We start from the raw sequence: 20,263 nt of genomic DNA on the forward strand, positions 1-20,263 counted from the left end.
CCTTTAAAGCAGTGTAACCATTTAAAAGCCCTTTAAAGCAGTGTAACCATTTAAAAGCCCTTTAAAGCAGTGTAACTATATAAAAGCCCTTTAAAGCAGTGTAACTATTTAAAAGCCCTTTAAAGCAGTGTAACCATTTAAAAGCCCTTTAAAGCAGTGTAACCATTTAAAAGCCCTTTAAAGCAGTGTAACCATTTAAAAGCCCTTTAAAGCAGTGTAACTATTTAAAAGCCCTTTAAAGCAGTGTAACTATTTAAAAGCCATTTAAAGCAGTGTAACCATTTAAAAGCCCTTTAAAGCAGTGTAACTATTTAAAAGCCCTTTAAAGCAGTGTAACTATATAAAAGCCATTTAAAGCAGTGTAACTATATAAAAGCCCTTTAAAGCAGTGTAACTATTTAAAAGCCCTTTAAAGCAGTGTAACCATTTAAAAGCCCTTTAAAGCAGTGTAACTATTTAAAAGCCCTTTAAAGCAGTGTAACCATTTAAAAGCCATTTAAAGCAGTGTAACTATATAAAAGCCCTTTAAAGCAGTGTAACTATATAAAAGCCCTTTAAAACAGTGTAACCATTTAAAAGCCCTTTAAAGCAGTGTAACTATTTAAAAGCCCTTTAAAGCAGTGTAACCATTTAAAAGCCCTTTAAAGCAGTGTAACTATATAAAAGCCCTTTAAAGCAGTGTAACTATATAAAAGCCCTTTAAAGCAGTGTAACCATTTAAAAGCCCTTTAAAGCAGTGTAACCATTTAAAAGCCCTTTAAAGCAGTGTAACTATATCAAAGCCCTTTAAAGCAGTGTAACTATTTAAAAGCCCTTTAAAGCAGTGTAACTATTTAAAAGCCCTTTAAAGCAGTGTAACCATTTAAAAGCCCTTTAAAGCAGTGTAACTATTTAAAAGCCCTTTAAAGCAGTGTAACCATTTAAAAGCCCTTTAAAGCAGTGTAACTATATAAAAGCCCTTTAAAGCAGTGTAACTATATAAAAGCCCTTTAAAGCAGTGTAACCATTTAAAAGCCCTTTAAAGCAGTGTAACCATTTAAAAGCCCTTTAAAGCAGTGTAACTATATCAAAGCCCTTTAAAGCAGTGTAACTATTTAAAAGCCCTTTAAAGCAGTGTAACTATTTAAAAGCCCTTTAAAGCAGTGTAACCATTTAAAAGCCCTTTAAAGCAGTGTAACTATATAAAAGCCCTTTAAAGCAGTGTAACCATTTAAAAGCCCTTTAAAGCAGTGTAACTATTTAAAAGCCCTTTAAAGCAGTGTAACTATTTAAAAGCCCGTTAAAGCAGTGTAACTATATAAAAGCCCTTTAAAGCAGTGTAACCATTTAAAAGCCCTTTAAAGCAGTGTAACTATATAAAAGCCCTTTAAAGCAGTGTAACTATTTAAAAGCCCTTTAAAGCAGTGTAACTATATAAAAGCCCTTTAAAGCAGTGTAACTATATAAAAGCCCTTTAAAGCAGTGTAACCATTTAAAAGCCCTTTAAAGCAGTGTAACCATTTAAAAGCCCTTTAAAGCAGTGTAACTATATAAAAGCCCTTTAAAGCAGTGTAACCATTTAAAAGCCCTTTAAAGCAGTGTAACTATTTAAAAGCCCTTTAAAGCAGTGTAACTATTTAAAAGCCCTTTAAAGCAGTGTAACCATTTAAAAGCCCTTTAAAGCAGTGTAACTATATAAAAGCCCTTTAAAGCAGTGTAACCATTTAAAAGCCCTTTAAAGCAGTGTAACTATTTAAAAGCCCTTTAAAGCAGTGTAACTATTTAAAAGCCCTTTAAAGCAGTGTAACTATATAAAAGCCATTTAAAGCAGTGTAACTATTTAAAAGCCCTTTAAAGCAGTGTAACTATATAAAAGCCCTTTAAAGCAGTGTAACCATTTAAAAGCCCTTTAAAGCAGTGTAACTATTTAAAAGCCCTTTAAAGCAGTGTAACCATTTAAAAGCCCTTTAAAGCAGTGTAACTATTTAAAAGCCCTTTAAAGCAGTGTAACTATTTAAAAGCCCTTTAAAGCAGTGTAACCATTTAAAAGCCCTTTAAAGCAGTGTAACTATTTAAAAGCCCTTTAAAGCAGTGTAACTATATAAAAGCCCTTTAAAGCAGTGTAACTATATAAAAGCCCTTTAAAGCAGTGTAACTATATAAAAGCCCTTTAAAGCAGTGTAACTATTTAAAAGCCCTTTAAAGCAGTGTAACCATTTAAAAGCCCTTTAAAGCAGTGTAACTATTTAAAAGCCCTTTAAAGCAGTGTAACCATTTAAAAGCCATTTAAAGCAGTGTAACTATATAAAAGCCCTTTAAAGCAGTGTAACTATATAAAAGCCCTTTAAAGCAGTGTAACCATTTAAAAGCCCTTTAAAGCAGTGTAACCATTTAAAAGCCCTTTAAAGCAGTGTAACCATTTAAAAGCCCTTTAAAGCAGTGTAACTATTTAAAAGCCCTTTAAAGCAGTGTAACTATATAAAAGCCCTTTAAAGCAGTGTAACTATATAAAAGCCCTTTAAAGCAGTGTAACTATATAAAAGCCCTTTAAAGCAGTGTAACTATATAAAAGCCCTTTAAAGCAGTGTAACCATTTCAAAGCCCTTTAAAGCAGTGTAACCATTTAAAAGCCCTTTAAAGCAGTGTAACCATTTAAAAGCCCTTTAAAGCAGTGTAACTATTTAAAAGCCCTTTAAAGCAGTGTAACCATTTAAAAGCCCTTTAAAGCAGTGTAACTATTTAAAAGCCCTTTAAAGCAGTGTAACCATTTAAAAGCCCTTTAAAGCAGTGTAACTATATAAAAGCCCTTTAAAGCAGTGTAACTATATAAAAGCCCTTTAAAGCAGTGTAACTATTTAAAAGCCCTTTAAATAAACAGTAATTAGTAACTGAAGCTATTGTGTTAACATAGCAACTAACTGAAGCTATTGTTGTTCTGCTAACTAGCAGGAAGTCTGTGATTCTGTAACCATGGATGTCGCTGCCTCCACCCTACCGCAATGAGACAGACGTCCTCTGCTGAAACAGACACGTTGTTTCTCATTGCTTCAATATGAGTTAAACATAGAATAGAAGTGTCCCTGTTCTGTAGCATAGCACAGGGGTGGAGGGAAAGGGAAGTTGCAGCTTATAGATATCAGGCAGTGTATAGTCCCGCCCCTACTTAGTCAATTGACACCATATTTGAGAGAGGAGAGGAGAGGAGAGGAGAGGAGAGGAGAGGAGAGGAGAGGAGAGGGGAGGGGAGGGGAGGGGAGGGGAGAGGAGAGGAGAGGAGAGGAGGGGAGGGGAGGGGAGAGGAGAGGAGAGGAGAGGAGAGGAGAGGAGAGGAGAGGAGAGGAGAGGAGAGGAGAGGAGAGGAGAGGAGAGGAGAGGAGAGGAGAGGAGAGGAGAGGAGAGGAGAGGCTAAGGCTTTTATTTACTGATCTCATGAACCAGCCAGCACAACACTGATAAACAAACACACCTTGCCTGTCTGATACCATGGAGCCCAGTTGACATCTGTATATACAGCAGTTTATTTAAACAGCAGTCAAAGTATTTTGGCCATAGGAGTGGCAGAACTCTAAGGCCAGCCCAGGATGCTTTCCTAGTGACAGGGAAAAAATGTATTTGAGATGACTGTCCTAGCCCAAAATGTCCCCTCCCCCTTCCTCCTTATTTGGGGCTCATGTGTGAGCTCTCAGACTGTGACAGTGTGCCCTGCGCAGCCTGCTAGGAGGGAGGGAGGGGAGGGAGGAGTGGGGAGGAGGGAGGAGGGTGAGAAGGAGGGGGAGAGAAGGGGGGAGGAGGGAAGAGGGGAGAGAAGGAGGGAAGAAGGGGAGGGAGAGAAGGAGGGAGGAGGGGGTAGAAGGAGGGGAGAGAAGGAGGGAAGGAGGGGGAGGGACAGAAGGAGGGTGGAGAAGAGATGAGGGAGGGAGGGAGGGAGGGTTGGGTGTTTTGGGGTGTAGGAGTAGAGTGCTGCTTCACTCCTCTAAACAGAGGGGGGTTTTGTGTGTGGAGGGGTTTCTGGCTTCTGGAGAGAGAAGAGAGGGAACACACTCCCTTTTTTAGCCAGACCCTCTGCCTCTCTGTCTGCCCGCCCATGACATCACAGCCTGAAGAGAGGCACGGCCAGGGGAGGAATGTGACGGGGAGAGAAGTTGAGAAAGGAGAGAAAAACGTTCTGGGAGAGAGGAAACGGATAGACAGGGTAAGTAATGCAGCTAGCTGGCTGGACTCTTACACATGAGGAGAGAGGAAACAGATAGACAGGGTAAGTACTGCAGCTAGCTGGCTGGTCTCTTACACATGAGGAAAGAGGACAACAGATAACATTAGGCAGGGTAAGTAATGCAGCTAGCTGGCTGGTCTCTTACACATGACGAGAGATAGGAAAGGGTGGGAGCAGAGATATAGGGCACTGTGTGTTACTTTGTAGTAGTGAGTATTTTCGTCCATGTATCTCAGTCTGAGGAAAGAGAAGAGGAGGAATCTGATCTAAGCAATAAGAAGGTTTTACAGTGGAAGTCCCTCACTGTGTTGAAGAATAACACACAGAGGTACTTAACCACTCGCCTCTTCGCTCTGGGAGACATGTACCCAGAAAACACTTTGTATAGCCCGAAGGCATTCTAGAATCTAGACTGGTAAGCCATTCCAAGTTCTAGACTCGTAAGGCTTTCCAGATTCTAGACTACACTGGTAGGGAATTCTGGATTCTAGATTGGTAAAGCATTCTAGATTGGTAAGGCATTCTAGACTCTAGACTGGTAAGGCATTCCAGATTCTAGACTAGACTGGTAAGGCATTCTAGATTCTATATTGGTAAGGCATTCTAGATTCTAGACTGGTAAGGCATTCTAGATTCTAGATTGGTAAGGTATTCTAGATTCTTGATTGGTAAGGCATTCAAGATTGGTAAATCATTCCAGATTCTAGAATGGCAAAGCATTCCAGATTCTAGACTGGTAGGCATTCTAGATTCTATATTCTAGATTGGTAAGGCATTCTAGATTGGTAAATCATTCCAGATTTTAGATTTGCAAAGCATTCCAGATTCTAGACTGGTAAATCATTCCAGATTCTAGAATGGCAAATCATTCCAGATTCTAGAATGGCAAAGCATTCCAGATTCTAGAATGGTAACGCATTCCAGATTCTAGACTGGTAAAGCATTCCAGATTTTAGACTAGTAAGGCATTCCAGATTCTAGACTGGTAAGGCATTCCAGATGCTAGTCTGGTAAGACATTTCAGATTTGAGGCTAGACTGGTAAGGCATTCTAGTTTCTAGACTAGTAAGGTATTCCAGATTCTAGACTGGTAAGGAATTCTAGAGTCTAGACTGGTACAGCATTCCATATGCTAGACTGATAAGGCATTCTAGATTCTAGACTGGTAAGGCATTCCAGATTATAGACAGGTAAAGCATTCCAGATTCTAGACTGGTAAGGTAGTCTAGACTGGTAAAGCCCTCCAGATTATAGACTGGTAAGGCATTCCATATTCTAGACTGGTAAGGCATCCCAGAGTCTATATTGGTAAGGCATTCTAGATTCTAGACTGGTAGGCCTTCCAGATTAAAGACTGGTAAGGCATTCCACATTCTCAATTGGTAAGGCATTCTAGATTATAGACTGGTAAAGCATTCTAGATTATAGACTGCTAAACCATTCCAGATTCTAGACTGGCAAATTATTACAGATTATAGACTGGTAAGGCATTCCCGATTTTAGGCTAGACTGGTAAAACATTCTAGATTATAGTATGGTTAGACATGCTAGATTCTAATGTGGTAAGTCATTCCAGGTTCTAGGCTGGTAAGGCATACCCAATTCTAGACTGGTAAAGCCTTCTAGATTATATACTGGTAAATTAATACAGATTTTAGACTGGTAGGGCATTCCAGATTCTAGACTGATAAGGTATTCCATACTCTAGACTGGAAAGGCGTTCCAGATTCTAGGCTAGACCGGTAATGCATTCTAGATTTTAGACTCGTAAATCCTACCAGATTATAGACTGGTGAGACATTCCATATTCTAGATTGGTAAGGCATTCCAGATTCTAGGCTAGACCAGTAAGGCATTCTAGATTCTAGACTGGTAAGGCATTCCAGATTCTAGACTGGTAGGCATTCCAGATTCTAGACTGGAAAGGCATTCCAGATTCTAGGCTAGATTGGTAAGGCATTCCAGATTCTAGGCTAGACCAGTAAGGCATTCTAGATTCTAGACTGGTAAGGCATTCCAGATTCTAGATTGATAAGGCATTCCATACTCTAGACTGGAAAGGCATTCCATACTCTAGATTGGAAAGACATTCCAGATTCTAGGCTAGACTGGTAAGACATTCCAGATTCTAGACCGGTAAGGCACTCTAGATTCTAGACTGGTGAGACATTCCAGATTCTAGACTGGTGAGACATTCCAGATTCTAGACTGGTAAGGCTATCCAGATTCTAGGCTAGACCAGTAAGGCATTCTAGATTCTCTCTCTCTCTCTCTCTCTCTCTCTCTGTATCTCTCTCTCTCTCTCTCTCTCTCTCTCTGTGTTCTAGTGTCTTTTTGTCAATGGTGAGGGATCTCTCTCTCTGTCTGTCTGTCCATGCAGTGCATTCTATAGACTCAGCTTGCTCTCCAGCTAACAGCGCATTGGCCAGAGTAGACATCTAGTGTTACCGGGTAGGAGGGGATCACTTACAAGAAAGGAAGAGAGAGAGGAGGGAAGGGAGGGCAGGGGAGTGTTGCTGTAACAATGTGTGTTGCTGTAACAGTGTGTGTTGCTGGTGTGTGTTGCTGTAACAGAGTGTGTTGCTGTAACAGTGTGTGTTGCTGGTGTGTGTTGCTGTAACACTGTGTGTTGCTGTAACAGTGTGTGTTACTGGTGTGTGTTGCTGTAACAGTGTGTGTTGCTGGTGTGTGTTGCTGGTGTGTGTTGCTGTAACAGTGTGTGTTGCTGGTGTGTGTTGCTGTAACAGTGTGTGTTGCTGGTGTGTGTTGCTGTAACAGTGTGTGTTGCTGGTGTGTGTTGCTGGTATGTGTTGCTGTAGCAGTGTGTGTTGCTGTAACAGTGTGTAATGCTGGTGTGTGTTGCTGGTGTGTGTTGCTGGTGTGTGTTGCTGTAACAGTGTGTGTTGCTGTAACAGTGTGTGTTGCTGTAACAGTGTGTGTTGCTGGTGTGTGTTGCTGTAACAGTGTGCGTTGCTGTAACAGTGTGTGTTGCTGGTGTGTGTTGCTGGTATGTGTTGCTGTAGCAGTGTGTGTTGCTGTAACCGTGTGTAATGCTGGTGTGTGTTGCTGGTGTGTGTTGCTGTAACAGTGGGTGTAGCTGTAACAGTGTGTGTTGCTGGTGTGTGTTGCTGTAACAGTGTGTGTTGCTGGTGTGTGTTGCTGTAACAGTGTGTGTTGCTGTAACAGTGTGTGTTGCTGTAACAGTGTGTGTTGCTGGTGTGTGTTGCTGTAACACTGTGTGTTGCTGTAACAGTGTGTGTTACTGGTGTGTGTTGCTGTAACAGTGTGTGTTGCTGGTGTGTGTTGCTGGTGTGTGTTGCTGTAACAGTGTGTGTTGCTGGTGTGTGTTGCTGTAACAGTGTGTGTTGCTGGTGTGTGTTGCTGGTGTGTGTTGCTGTAACAGTGTGTATTGCTGGTGTGTGTTGCTGGTGGGTGTTGCTGTAACAGTGTGTGTTGCTGGTGTGTGTTGCTGTAACAGAGTGTGTTGCTGTAACAGTGTGTGTTGCTGGTGTGTGTTGCTGGTGTGTGTTGCTGTAACAGTGTGTGTTGCTGTAACAGTGTGTGTTACTGGTGTGTGTTGCTGTAACAGTGTGTGTTGCTGGTGTGTGTTGCTGTAACAGTGTGTGTTGCTGGTGTGTGTTGCTGGTGTGTGTTGCTGTAACAGTGTGTATTGCTGGTGTGAGTTGCTGGTGTGTGTTGCTGTAACAGTGTGTGTTGCTGGTGTGTGTTGCTGTAACAGAGTGTGTTGCTGTAACAGTGTGTGTTGCTGGTGTGTGTTGCTGGTGTGTGTTGCTGTAACAGTGTGTGTTGCTGTAACAGTGTGTGTTACTGGTGTGTGTTGCTGTAACAGTGTGTGTTGCTGGTGTGTGTTGCTGTAACAGTGTGTGTTGCTGGTGTGTGTTGCTGGTGTGTGTTGCTGTAACAGTGTGTATTGCTGGTGTGTGTTGCTGGTGTGTGTTGCTGTAACAGTGTGTGTTGCTGGTGTGTGTTGCTGTAACAGTGTGCGTTGCTGTAACAGTGTGTGTTGCTGGTGTGTGTTGCTGGTATGTGTTGCTGTAGCAGTGTGTGTTGCTGGTGTGTGTTGCTGTAACAGTGTGTGTTGCTGTAACAGTGTGTGTTACTGGTGTGTGTTGCTGTAACAGTGTGTGTTGCTGGTGTGTGTTGCTGTAACAGTGTGTGTTGCTGGTGTGTGTTGCTGGTGTGTGTTGCTGTAACAGTGTGTATTGCTGGTGTGTGTTGCTGGTGTGTGTTGCTGTAACAGTGTGTGTTGCTGGTGTGTGTTGCTGTAACAGTGTGCGTTGCTGTAACAGTGTGTGTTGCTGGTGTGTGTTTCTGGTATGTGTTGCTGTAGCAGTGTGTGTTGCTGAGGTGTGTTGCTGTAACAGTGTGTGTTACTGGTGTATGTTGCTGTAACAGTGTGCGTTGCTGGTGTGTGTTGCTGGTGTGTGTTGCTGTAACAGTGTGTATTGCTGGTGTGTGTTGCTGGTGTGTGTTGCTGTAACAGTGTGTGTTGCTGGTATGTGTTGCTGTAACAGTGTGCGTTGCTGTAACAGTGTGTGTTGCTGGTGTGTGTTGCTGGTATGTGTTGCTGTAGCAGTGTGTGTTGCTGTAACAGTGTGTAATGCTGGTGTGTGTTGCTGGTGTGTGTTGCTGGTGTGTGTTGCTGTAACAGTGTGTGTTGCTGTAACAGTGTGTGTTGCTGTAACAGTGTGTGTTGCTGGTGTGTGTTGCTGTAACAGTGTGCGTTGCTGTAACAGTGTGTGTTGCTGGTGTGTGTTGCTGGTATGTGTTGCTGTAGCAGTGTGTGTTGCTGTAACCGTGTGTAATGCTGGTGTGTGTTGCTGGTGTGTGTTGCTGTAACAGTGGGTGTAGCTGTAACAGTGTGTGTTGCTGGTGTGTGTTGCTGTAACAGTGTGTGTTGCTGGTGTGTGTTGCTGGTGTGTGTTGCTGTAACAGTGTGTGTTGCTGTAACAGTGTTTGTTGCTGGTGTGTGTTGCTGTAACAGTGTGTTTTAGAGGAGGTATGAGACATGTGTTCTAGTGACTGTGCACTGTTCCGTCGTCAGCTGGTTTCACATGACTGTTGATGTCATTATCAACTCAGGCTGGAAGACAGTGGCGAGGCATTCAGGGACACAGAACATCAGAGTAGACAGGGTCCACACATCAGAGAGGACGGAACAGACTCATTGAGATATAGATATATAGAGAGAAGGTGGAAGAGAGGGAGGTAGAGAGGGAAGAGAGAGAAGAGAGGGTGGTAGAGAGGGAAGACATGGAGGTTGAGAGGGAGGTAGAGTGAGGAAGAGAGGGAGGTAGAGAGGGAAGAGAGGGAGGTAGAGAGGGTGGTAGAGAGAGAAGAGAGGTAGAGAGGGGGGTTGAGAGGGAGGTAGAGTGAGGAAGAGATGGAGGTAGAGAGGGAAGAGAGGGAGGTAGAGAGGAAAGAGGGAGGTGGAGAGAGAAGAGAGAGGTAGAGAGGGAAGAGAGAGAAGAGAGGGTGGGAGATGGGGAGGTAGAGAGGGAAGAGAGGGAGGTAGAGAGGGAGGTAGAGAGGAAAGAGGGAGGTGGAGAGAGAAGAAAGAGGTAGAGAGGGAAGAGAGAGAAGAGATGGTGGGAGATGGGGAGGTAGAGAGGGTGGTAGAGAGAGAAGAGAGGTAGAGAGGGGGATTGAGAGGGAGGTAGAGTGAGGAAGAGAGGGAGGTAGAGAGGGAAGAGAGGGAGGTAGAGAGGAAAGAGGGAGGTGGAGAGAGAAGAGAGAGGTAGAGAGGGACGAGAGAGAAGAGAGGGTGGGAGATGGGGAGGTAGAGAGGGAAGAGAGGGAGGTAGAGAGGGAGGTAGAGAGGAAAGAGGGAGGTGGAGAGAGAAGAAAGAGGTAGAGAGGGAAGAGAGAGAAGAGATGGTGGGAGATGGGGAGGTAGAGAGGGAAGAGAGGAAAGAGATAGAAGAGAGGGAGGTAGAGAGGGAGGTAGAGAGGGAAGATAGGGAGGTAGAGAGGAAAGAGGGAGGTGGAGAGAGAAGAGAGGGAGGTAGAGAGGGAGTTAGTGAGGGAGGTAGAGAGGGAAGAGAGGGCGGTAGAGAGGGTGGTAGAGTGAGGAAGAGAGGGAGGTAGAGAGGAAAGAGAGAGGTGGAGAGAGAAGAGAGAGGTAGAGAGGGAAGAGAGGGAGGTAGAGAGAGGGAAATAGGGATGAAATGTTGAATCCTGAGGAATTGAAGAATGTAAAATAATGTAGGCAGTGTGAATATTGTGTGAGTTAAAGTATTGAGCTGATCTGCTATTGAGCTGGTAAACTACACTCTAATAAACGCTGGGTTGTTTGATGAACCAACTGCTGAGTTGTTTGATGAACCAACTGCTGAGTTGAATGATGAATCAACTGCTGAGTTGTTTGATGAACCAACTGCTGGGTTGTTTGATGAACCAACTGCTGAGTTGTTTGATGAACCAACTGCTGGGTTGTTTGATGAACCAACTGCTGAGTTGTTTGATGAACCAACTGCTGAGTTGTTTGATGAACCAACTGCTGAGTTGTTTGATGAACCAACTGCTGGGTTGTTTGATGAACCAACTGCTGAGTTGTTTGATGAACCAACTGCTGAGTTGTTTGATGAACCAACTGCTGGGTTGTTTGATGAACCAACTGCTGAGTTGTTTGATGAACCAACTGCTGAGTTGATTGATGAATCAACTGCTGGGTTGCAGGCATTGGGTCACTTAGTTGAGACCCCAGCGGGTCAGATCACAAGGCTGGAGGCAGGTCTTAGTAGGGGCGTGCCTGTTAGATAGTTATTTTTGGTCACCCTTGAGAGTAAATGTCATTCAGATTAATCTGTTCTGTTGCATTGTTATCACATGTTAATAATGCTAATAATTTATTCCATTTATATAGGGTTTTACAAAGAATCTCAAAATGCTTCAAAGCACACACATATTTTTTGGGGGGTGGGAAACAACACCACGACATCATGAGACGGACAGTCAGTAGAAAGTTCATGGCTTGAGTGATCATCGGAGAGAGGTGGTCAACCAGGGAGTCCGGAGGCAGGCAGGAGGCACGGTCTCATCAAGGTGTCTCGCTGTCTCTGGCTTTTCCAAAGTTTAACTCAATCAGAGGAAGCTTGAGCTAAGCCACTAGAGTGGCTACTTCTTCACTAGAGTCCATGGAGTCCATAGCTACTCCTTCACTAGAGTCCATAGCTACTCCTTCACTAGAGTCCATAGAGTCCCTAGCTACTCCTTCACTAGAGTCCATAGCTACTCCTTCACTAGAGTCCATGGAGTCCATAGCTACTCCTTCACTAGAGTCCATGGAGTCCATAGCTACTCCTTCACATGAGTCCATGGAGTCCATAGCTACTCCTTCACTAGAGTCCATAGCTACTCCTTCACTAGAGTCCATAGAGTCCCTAGCTACTCCTTCAGTAGAGTCCATGGAGTCCATAGCTACTCCTTCACTAGAGTCCATGGAGTCCATTGCTACTCCTTCACTAGAGTCCATAGCTCCTCCTTCACTAGAGTCCATAGCTACTCCTTCACTAGAGTCCATAGAGTCCATGGCTACTCATTCACTAGAGTCCATGGAGTCCATAGCTACTCCTTCACTAGAGTCCATAGCTCCTCCTTCACTAGAGTCCATAGCTCCTCCTTCACTAGAGTCCATAGCTACTCCTTCACTAGAGTCCATAGAGTCCATGGCTACTCATTCACTAGAGTCCATGGAGTCCCTAGCTACTCCTTCACTAGAACCCATAGCTACTCCTTTACTAGAGCCCATAGTTACTCCTTCACTAGAGTCCATGGCTACTCCTTCACTAGAGTCCATAACTACTCCTTCACTAGAGTCCATAGCTACTCCTTCACTAGAGTCCATAGCTACTCCTTCACTAGAGCCCATAGCTACTCCTTCACTAGAGTCCATAACTATTCCTTCACTAGAGTCCATAGCTACTCCTTCACTAGAGTCCATAGCTACTCCTTCACTAGAGTCCATAACTACTCCTTCACTATTGTCCATAGCTCGTCCTTCACTAGAGCCCATAGCTACTCCTTCACTAGAGTCCATAACTACTCCTTCACTAGAGTCCATAGCCTCTCCTTCACTAGAGTCCATAGCTACTCCTTCACTAGAGTCCATAGCTACTCCTTCACTAGAGTCCATAGCTACTCCTTCACTAGAGTCCATAGCTACTCCTTCACTAGAGTCCATAGCTACTCCTTCACTACTACCAAAATTAAGCACCCACTTGGATTAAGCTGCGGCAGTTGCGTGACACCAGAAAGCACATCACATTTCAATACTAATTCAAAAGCAGCCTTGTAACTTTGTCGTCCATGTGATTCTCATCATCTTTCGGCTTCTCTCCATCCTCAACCTTCAGACTATGGCTGGCAGCTAGCCAGCTAACGTTAGCCAGCTAGCTAAAACAAACAAACGACTTGGCTGCTTCCTGTGTTTGATTCTGATTATATTAATTAGCTATATGAATTGTTTCGTTCTTAAAAAAAAAAATTGTTGGTAACATTCAAATTAATTAATTACCATTTTTTTTTTACAAAATGTACAGGAGCTCTGTTCTTACATTGCTGCTAGGGAACCATGACAACTGTAAAACTGTTAAGGTTGAATACTGACACTTCTGTAGCTTTGATTAGGCTGACACAGGTGGATGTTCCTAAAAAAAATAGCCCAATAGTGGGATACGTAAATAAGAATGTTGTGACATTTATATTAGAACATTTATCTGATTTATTTCACCTTTATTTAACCAGGTAGGTCATGTGTCACGTGCAAGAGGGAGGAGGAGACTGTATGATGTGTGTTGAGTGGTGTCTGTTGGCTGATTGGTCAGTGACAGGGATGTCAGAGGTTAGAGGTCGACTGAGGCGCTCTTTCTTCCCCTTTATTGACAGTGTCCAAAAGGTCACTTTGCCCTATATAGTGCACTTCTTGTTACCAGAGCCCTATGGAAACATACATAGGGATTAGGGTGCATTTTGGGATACATACAGAGTGTGGCAGTAGGAGTATATAATGCGTGACACAATGTCCCTCAGTGTCTCAGAGAGAGAGAGCAGCCCAGGGCCCTCAGTGTCTCAGAGAGAGAGAGCAGCCCAGGGCCCTCAGTGTCTCAGAGAGAGAGAGCAGCCCAGAGCCCTCAGTGTCTCAGAGAGAGAGAGCAGCCCAGGGCCCTCAGTGTCTCAGAGAGAGAGAGCAGCCCAGGGCCCTCAGTGTCTCAGAGAGAGAGAGCAGCCCAGGGACCTCAGTGTCTCAGAGAGAGAGAGCAGCCCAGGGCCCTCAGTGTCTCAGAGAGAGAGCAGCCCAGGGCCCTCAGTGTCTCAGAGAGAGAGCAGCCCAGGGCCCTCAGTGTCTCAGAGAGAGAGAGCAGCCCAGAGCCCTCAGTGTCTCAGAGAGAGAGAGCAGCCCAGGGCCCTCAGTGTCTCAGAGAGAGAGAGCAGCCCAGGGCCCTCAGTGTCTCAGAGAGAGAGAGCAGCCCAGGGCCCTCAGTGTCTCAGAGAGAGAGAGCAGCCCAGGGACCTCAGTGTCTCAGAGAGAGAGAGCAGCCCAGGGCCCTCAGTGTCTCAGAGAGAGAGCAGCCCAGGGCCCTCAGTGTCTCAGAGAGAGAGCAGCCCAGGGCCCTCAGTGTCTCAGAGAGAGAGAGCAGCCCAGAGCCCTCAGTGTCTCAGAGAGAGAGAGCAGCCCAGGGCCCTCAGTGTCTCAGAGAGAGAGAGCAGCCCAGGGCCCTCAGTGTCTCAGAGAGAGAGAGCAGCCCAGGGACCTCAGTGTCTCAGAGAGAGAGCAGCCCAGGGCCCTCAGTCACACTTCTCTCTGTCTGTTTATTTGATTTACAACAGACCTGGCTCTGTATACTATATTATTCATAGTCTGTCTGTCTGTCTGTCTGTCTGTCTGTCTGTCTGTCTGTCTGTCTGTCTGTCTGTCTGTCTGTCTGTCTGTCTGTCTGTCTGTCTCCTTTCTGTTAGTCTGTCTGTCCGTCTCTCTGTCTGTCTGTTTCCCTGTCTGTGTCTCCTCTCTGTCTGTCTGTCTCCTCTCTGTTTGTCTGTCTGTCTGTCTGTGTGTCTGTCCGTCTCTCTGTCTGTCTGTCTCCTTTCTGTTTGTCTGTCTGTCCGTCTCTCTGTCTGTCTGTTTCCCTGTCTGTGTCTCCTCTCTGTCTGTCTTCTTAAAACCTCACAACAGAAAAAAAAAATTTTGTTGTTGATAATTTATAAAAAGTTAAATACTGAAAATTCACATGTACATAAGTATTCAGACCCTTTTCTCAGTACTTTGTTGAAGCACCTTTGGCAGCGATTACAGCCACGAGTCTTCTTGGGAATGACGCTACAAGCTTGGCACACCTGTATTTGGGGAGTTTCTCCCATTCTTCTCTACAGATCCTCTAAAGCTCTGTCCGGTTGGATGGGGAGCGTTGCTGCACAGCAATTTTCAGGTCTCTCCAGAGATGTTGGACCGGGTTCAACTCCGTGTTCCTGCTGGGACACTCAAGGACATTCAGAGACTTGTCCCGAAGCCACTCCTGTGTTGTCTTGGCTGTGTGCTTAGGGTCGTTGTTCTGTTGGAAGGTGAACCTTCACCCCAGTCTGAGGTCCTGAGTGCTCTGGAGCAGGTTTTCATCAAGGATTTCTCTGTACTTTGTTCTGTTCATCTTTCCCTCGATCCTGACTAGTCTCCCAGTCCCTGCCGCTGAAAAACATCCCCACAGCATGATACTGCCACCACCATGCTTCGCTGTAGAGAGGGTGCCAGATTTCCTCCAGACATGACGCTTGGCATTCAGGCCAAATAATTAAATCTTGGTTTCATCAGAACAGAGAAGTGTGCCCCCAGTGATGCGTTGGGCAGACCGCACCACCCTCTGGAGAGCCCTGCGGTCGAGGTCGGTGCAGTTGCCGTACCAGGCGGTGATACAGCCTGACAGGATGCTCTTAATGATGCATCTGTAAAAGTTTGTGAGGACCTTAGAGGCCAAGCCAAATTTCTTCAGCCTCCAGAGTTTGAAGAGGCACTGTTGCGCTTTCTTCACCACACTGTCTGTGGAGGGTGGAACCATTTCAGATAGTCAGTGATGTGTACTCCTGGTTGGCAGCATCCACTATCAGTCTCTGTGCCGCCTGGTTGGCAGCATCCACTATCAGTCCCTGTGCCTCCTGGTTGGCAGCATCCACTATCAGTCTCTGATCCTCCTGGTTGGCAGCATCCACTATCAGTCTCTGTTCCTCCTGGCAGCATCCACTATCAGTCTCTGTGTCTCCTGATTGGCAGCATCCACTATCAGTCTCTGTTCCTCCTGGCAGCATCCACTATCAGTCTCTGTGCCTCCTGGCAGCATCCACTATCAGTCTCTGTGCTTCCTGGTTGGCAGCATCCACTATCAGTCTCTGTTCCTCCTGATTGGCAGCATCCACTATCAGTCTCTGTTCCTCCTGGAAGCATCCACTATCAGTCTCTGATCCTCCTGGTTGGCAGCATCCACTATCAGTCTCTGATCCTCCTTGGCAGCATCCACTATCAGTCTCTGTACCTCCTGGTTGACAGCATCCACTATCAGTCTCTGTGCCTCCTGGCAGCATCCACTATCAGTCTCTGTTCCTCCTGGCATCAGCATCCACTATCAGTCTCTCTGCCCCCCAAAAAATGTCAGATTCCTGCCAATGACGTATTTGCGTCAGTGGTTACTATGGCAATTTCAGATGTCTCTACCCATACCTCTAATAAATGTTGTTCGTGATCAAATTATTACAAATAGCGATGTTTCTATGTTAGGATCTCATGCTTTGTGTTGGTGGATTGAATAGGTCTCTTTGCTTTTCCCTTCCCCTTTAAAGCACTCATTCCAACAGACTAAAATGTTTGGAAGACTCAACTATTATATTGTCATCTGCATATCATTTTGAATCATTAGAATTAACATTGTAATTCAATGGTCCCAGAGTCATGAATCCCGTTGAACCCGGCACAATGGCTCCACAGTGTGGCAGAAAGAGATCACTACACTCTGCAGAGGCACTGCACCGTCTGTGTACTGCACCAAGACCCACACCACCTCTCAATGTCGCAGAGAGAGAGAGAGAAATAGCCTAGAAAGATGGAGCGGAGTCTAGCTTAGAGGACATTAAAGGACAGAGTGGGGTTGGAGGAGGTGGGGGGAGTAGAGGTAGTAGAGGTAGAGGGAGTAGAGGTAGAAGGAGTAGAGGTAGAAGGAGTAGAGGTAGAAGGAGTAGAGGTAGTAGCGGTAGAGGTAGTAGAGGTAGAGGGAGTAGAGGTAGAAGGAGTAGAGGTAGTAGCGGTAGAGGTAGTAGAGGGAATAGAGGTAGAGGTGGTTGTGGGGGTAGATCGAGTAGAGGGGGTAGAGGTAGTAGCGGTAGTAGAGGTAGAGGTAGTAGCGGTAGAGGTAGTAGAGGCAGTAGCGGTAGAGGTAGTAGAGGGAATAGAGGTAGTAGAGGTAGATGGAGTAGAGGGGGTAGAGGTAGTAGAGAGAGTAGAGGTAGAGGTAGTAGTGGGAGTAGAGGGGGTAGAGGTAGTAGAGGGAGTAAAGGTAGTAGAGGTAGTAGAGGCAGTAGAGGTAGTAGAGGGGTTAGAGGTAGTAGAGGGGGTAGAGGTGGTAGAGGGGGTAGAGGTAGTAGAGGTAGTAGAGGGGGTAGAGGTGGTAGAGGGGGTAGAGGTAGTAGAGGGGTTAGAGGTAGTAGAGGTAGTAGAGGGGTTAGAGGTAGTAGAGGTAGTAGAGGGGGTAGAGGTGGTAGAGGGGGTAGAGGTAGTAGAGGTAGTAGAGGGGGTAGAGGTGGTAGGGGGAGTAAAGGTAGTAGAGGTAGTTGAGGTAGTAGAGGGAGTAGAGGTAGTAGAGGGGTTAGAGGTAGTAGAGGGGGTAGACGTGGTAGAGGGGGGAGAGGTAGTAGAGGTAGTAGAGGGGGTAGAGGTGGTAGAGGGAGTAAAGGTAGTAGAGGTAGTAGAGGGAGTAGAGGGAGTAGTTGGGTAGAGGTGGTAGAGGGGGTAGAGGTAGTAGAGGGGGTAGAGGTAGTAGAGGTAGTAGAGAGGGTAGAGGGGGTAGAGGGAGTCGAGAGAGTAGAGGCAGTAGAGGGAGTAGAGGTAGTAGAGGTAGAGGCAGTAGAGGTAGAGGGAGTAGAGAGAGTAGAGGTAGTAGATGTAGAGACAGTAGAGGTAGTAGAGGTAGTAGAGAGAGTAGAGGTAGTAGAGGGAGTAGAGGTAGTAGATTTAGTAGAGGTAGTAGAGCTAGTAGAGGTAGTAGAGGGAGTAGAGGTAGAGGTAGTAGAGGTAGATGGAGTAGAGGTAGATGGAGTAGAGGTAGATGGAGTAGAGTTAGGTGTTGGTAGTAGAGGGAGTGGAGGTAGTTGTTGGTAGTAGAGGGAGTAGAGGTAGAGGTAGTAGAGGTAGATGGAGTAGAGGTAGATGGAGTAGAGTTAGGTGTTGGTAGTAGAGGGAGTGGAGGTAGTTGTTGGTAGTAGAGGTAGTTTTTGGTTGTAGAGGGAGTAGATGTAGTAGAGGTAGTAGAGGTAGAGGTAGTAGAGATAGATGTAGTAGAGGTAGTAAAGGTAGTTGTTGGTAGTAGAGAGAGTAGAGGTAGATGGAGTAGAGGTAGTTGAGGAAGTTGAGGTAGTTGTTGGTTGTAGAGGGAGTAGATGTAGTAGAGGTAGTTGAGGTAGCGGGAGTAGAGGTAGTAGAGATAGATGTAGTAGAGGTAGTAGAGGTAGATGTAGTAGAGGTAGTAGAGGTAGATGTAGTAGAGGTAGTAAAGGTAGAGGGAGTAGAGGTAGTAGAGATAGATGTAGTAGAGGTAGTAGATGTAGAGGGAGTAGAGGTAGTAGAGATAGATGTAGTAGAGGTAGTAGAGGTAGATGTAGTAGAGGTAGAGGGAGTAGAGGTAGTAGAGATAGATGTAGTAGAGGTAGTAGAGGTAGAGGGAGTAGAGGTAGTAGAGATAGATGTAGTAGAGGTAGTAGATGTAGAGGGAGTAGAGGTAGTAGAGATAGATGTAGTAGAGGTAGTAAAGGTAGTTGTTGGTAGTAGAGAGAGTAGAGGTAGAGGGGGTAGAGGTGGTAGAGGTAGTAGCGGTAGAGGTAGTATATAGCTCTACATTGATCCGGTACTGGTACTTCCTGTATATAGCTCCACATTGATCTGGTACTTCCTGTATAGAGCTTCACATTGATCTGGTACTGGTACTTCCTGTATAGAGCTCCACATTGATCTGGTACTGGTACTCCCTGTTTATAGCTCTACATTGATCCGGTACTGGTACTCCCTGTATATAGCTCCACATTGATCTGGTACTTCCTGTATATAGCTCTACATTGATCTGGTACTGGTACTCCCTGTATATAGCTCCACATTGATCTGGTACTGGTACTTCCTGTATAGAGCTCCAGATTGATCTGGTACTGGTACTCCCTGTATATAGCTCCACATTGATCTGGTACTGGTACTTCCTGTATATAGCTCCACATTGATCTGGTACTCCCTGTATATAGCTCCACATTGATCTGGTACTGGTACTTCCTGTATATAGCTCTACATTGATCTGGTACTGGTACTCCCTGTATATAGCTCCACATTGATCTGGTATTGGTACTTCCTGTATACAGATCCACATTGATCTGGTACTTCCTGTATATAGCTCCACATTGATCTGGTACTTCCTGTATATAGCTCCACATTGATCTGGTACTGGTACTCCCTGTATATAGCTCCACATTGATCTGGTACTTCCTGTATATAGCTCCACATTGATCTGGTACTGGTACTTCCTGTATATAGCTCCACATTGATCTGGTACTTCCTGTATATAGCTCCACATTGATCTGGTACTGGTACTCCCTGTATATAGCTCCACATTGATCTGGTACTTCCTGTATATAGCTCCACATTGATCTGGTACTGGTACTCCCTGTATATAGCTCCACATTGATCTGGTACTGGTACTCCCTGTATATAGCTCCACATTGATCTGGTACTGGTACTCCCTGTATATAGCTCCACATTGATCTGGTACTGGTACTCCCTGTATATAGCTCCACATTGATCTGGTACTTCCTGTATATAGCTCTACATTGATCTGGTACTGGTACTCCCTGTATATAGCTCCACATTGATCTGGTACTCCCTGTATATAGCTCCACATTGATCTGGTACTTCCTGTATATAGCTCTACATTGATCTGGTACTTCCTGTATATAGCTCCACATTGATCTGGTACTTCCTGTATATAGCTCCACATTGATCTGGTACTGGTACTTCCTGTATATAGCTCCACATTGATCTGGTACTTCCTGTATATAGCTCCACATTGATCTGGTACTGGTACTCCCTGTATATAGCACTACATTGATCTGGTACTCCCTGTATATAGCTCCACATTGATCTGGTACTTCCTGTATATAGCTCTACATTGATCTGGTACTGGTACTTCCTGTAAACAGCTCTGTTCCTGTGTATCATATTCCTCCTGTGTTTCTATCATTGTTGGGAAGGGCTTGGAAACAAGCATTGCATGATTAAGTCTACATCCACCAAATTCGGCCCATGTGACAAATAAAATGTGATTTGATATGAATACGGTCTTGATTTCTTCCATACAAGAACACATGAGGTCACCTTCACGTAAAAGGACCCGTGAGGTCACCTTCACATAAAAGGACCCATGAGGTCACCTTCACATAAAAGGACCCGTGAGGTCACCTCCACATAAAAGGACCCGTGAGGTCACCTCCACATAAAATAACTGTAGTTCAATAACCCCAAAGGTTTTTTTGTTTTTGTTTTTGTTGTTTTAACTCAAGGTGTCATGTCATAGCTGACACCTCATTGTTTCTGCAGACATCTTTAATCTGAATTCAGATCAGACATTTAACAGGGTTGTTGGAATACGTGGTCACATAAAAAACAAACAAAAAACTACCGCAATTCTGTTACAAACTTTGGATGTGCACAGTTTTTCCAGTAAATATGTTTTTGTAAAAATGTTCAGTGTAAATTGTTCAAAGTAGTCCTTATAAGAGTCGTATGGTTTGTTAAAAAACGTGTTTTAAATCAATGGTTTTTGT

The 20,263-nt window shown here is 44.8% G+C and overlaps 1 protein-coding gene across 6 annotated transcripts in view; it reads left to right on the top strand.

Moving 5' to 3' along the window:
• The window catches only part of LOC110536864 (A-kinase anchor protein 2), a 231,595-nt gene that overhangs the window by 177,623 nt on the left and 33,709 nt on the right, over positions 1-20,263 (top strand). Inside the window, exon 1 of one of the 6 annotated variants that reach the window (XM_036936738.2) lies at positions 3,911-4,171. The exons of 3 other annotated variants lie outside the window; for them this stretch is intronic. In XM_036936738.2, the coding sequence (XP_036792633.2) occupies positions 4,064-4,171 (108 nt within the window). In that variant the 5' untranslated portion in view covers positions 3,911-4,063. Of the gene's footprint in view, positions 1-3,910; positions 4,305-20,263 lie in introns of those variants that run through there. 2 more of the 6 variants (XM_090191547.1, XM_090191548.1) reach the window with 2 other exon arrangements.

Source organism: Oncorhynchus mykiss, chromosome 12, assembly GCF_057628025.1.
Source record: "Oncorhynchus mykiss isolate SJ-2025 chromosome 12, ASM5762802v1, whole genome shotgun sequence".
Lineage (NCBI taxonomy): Eukaryota > Metazoa > Chordata > Actinopteri > Salmoniformes > Salmonidae > Oncorhynchus > Oncorhynchus mykiss.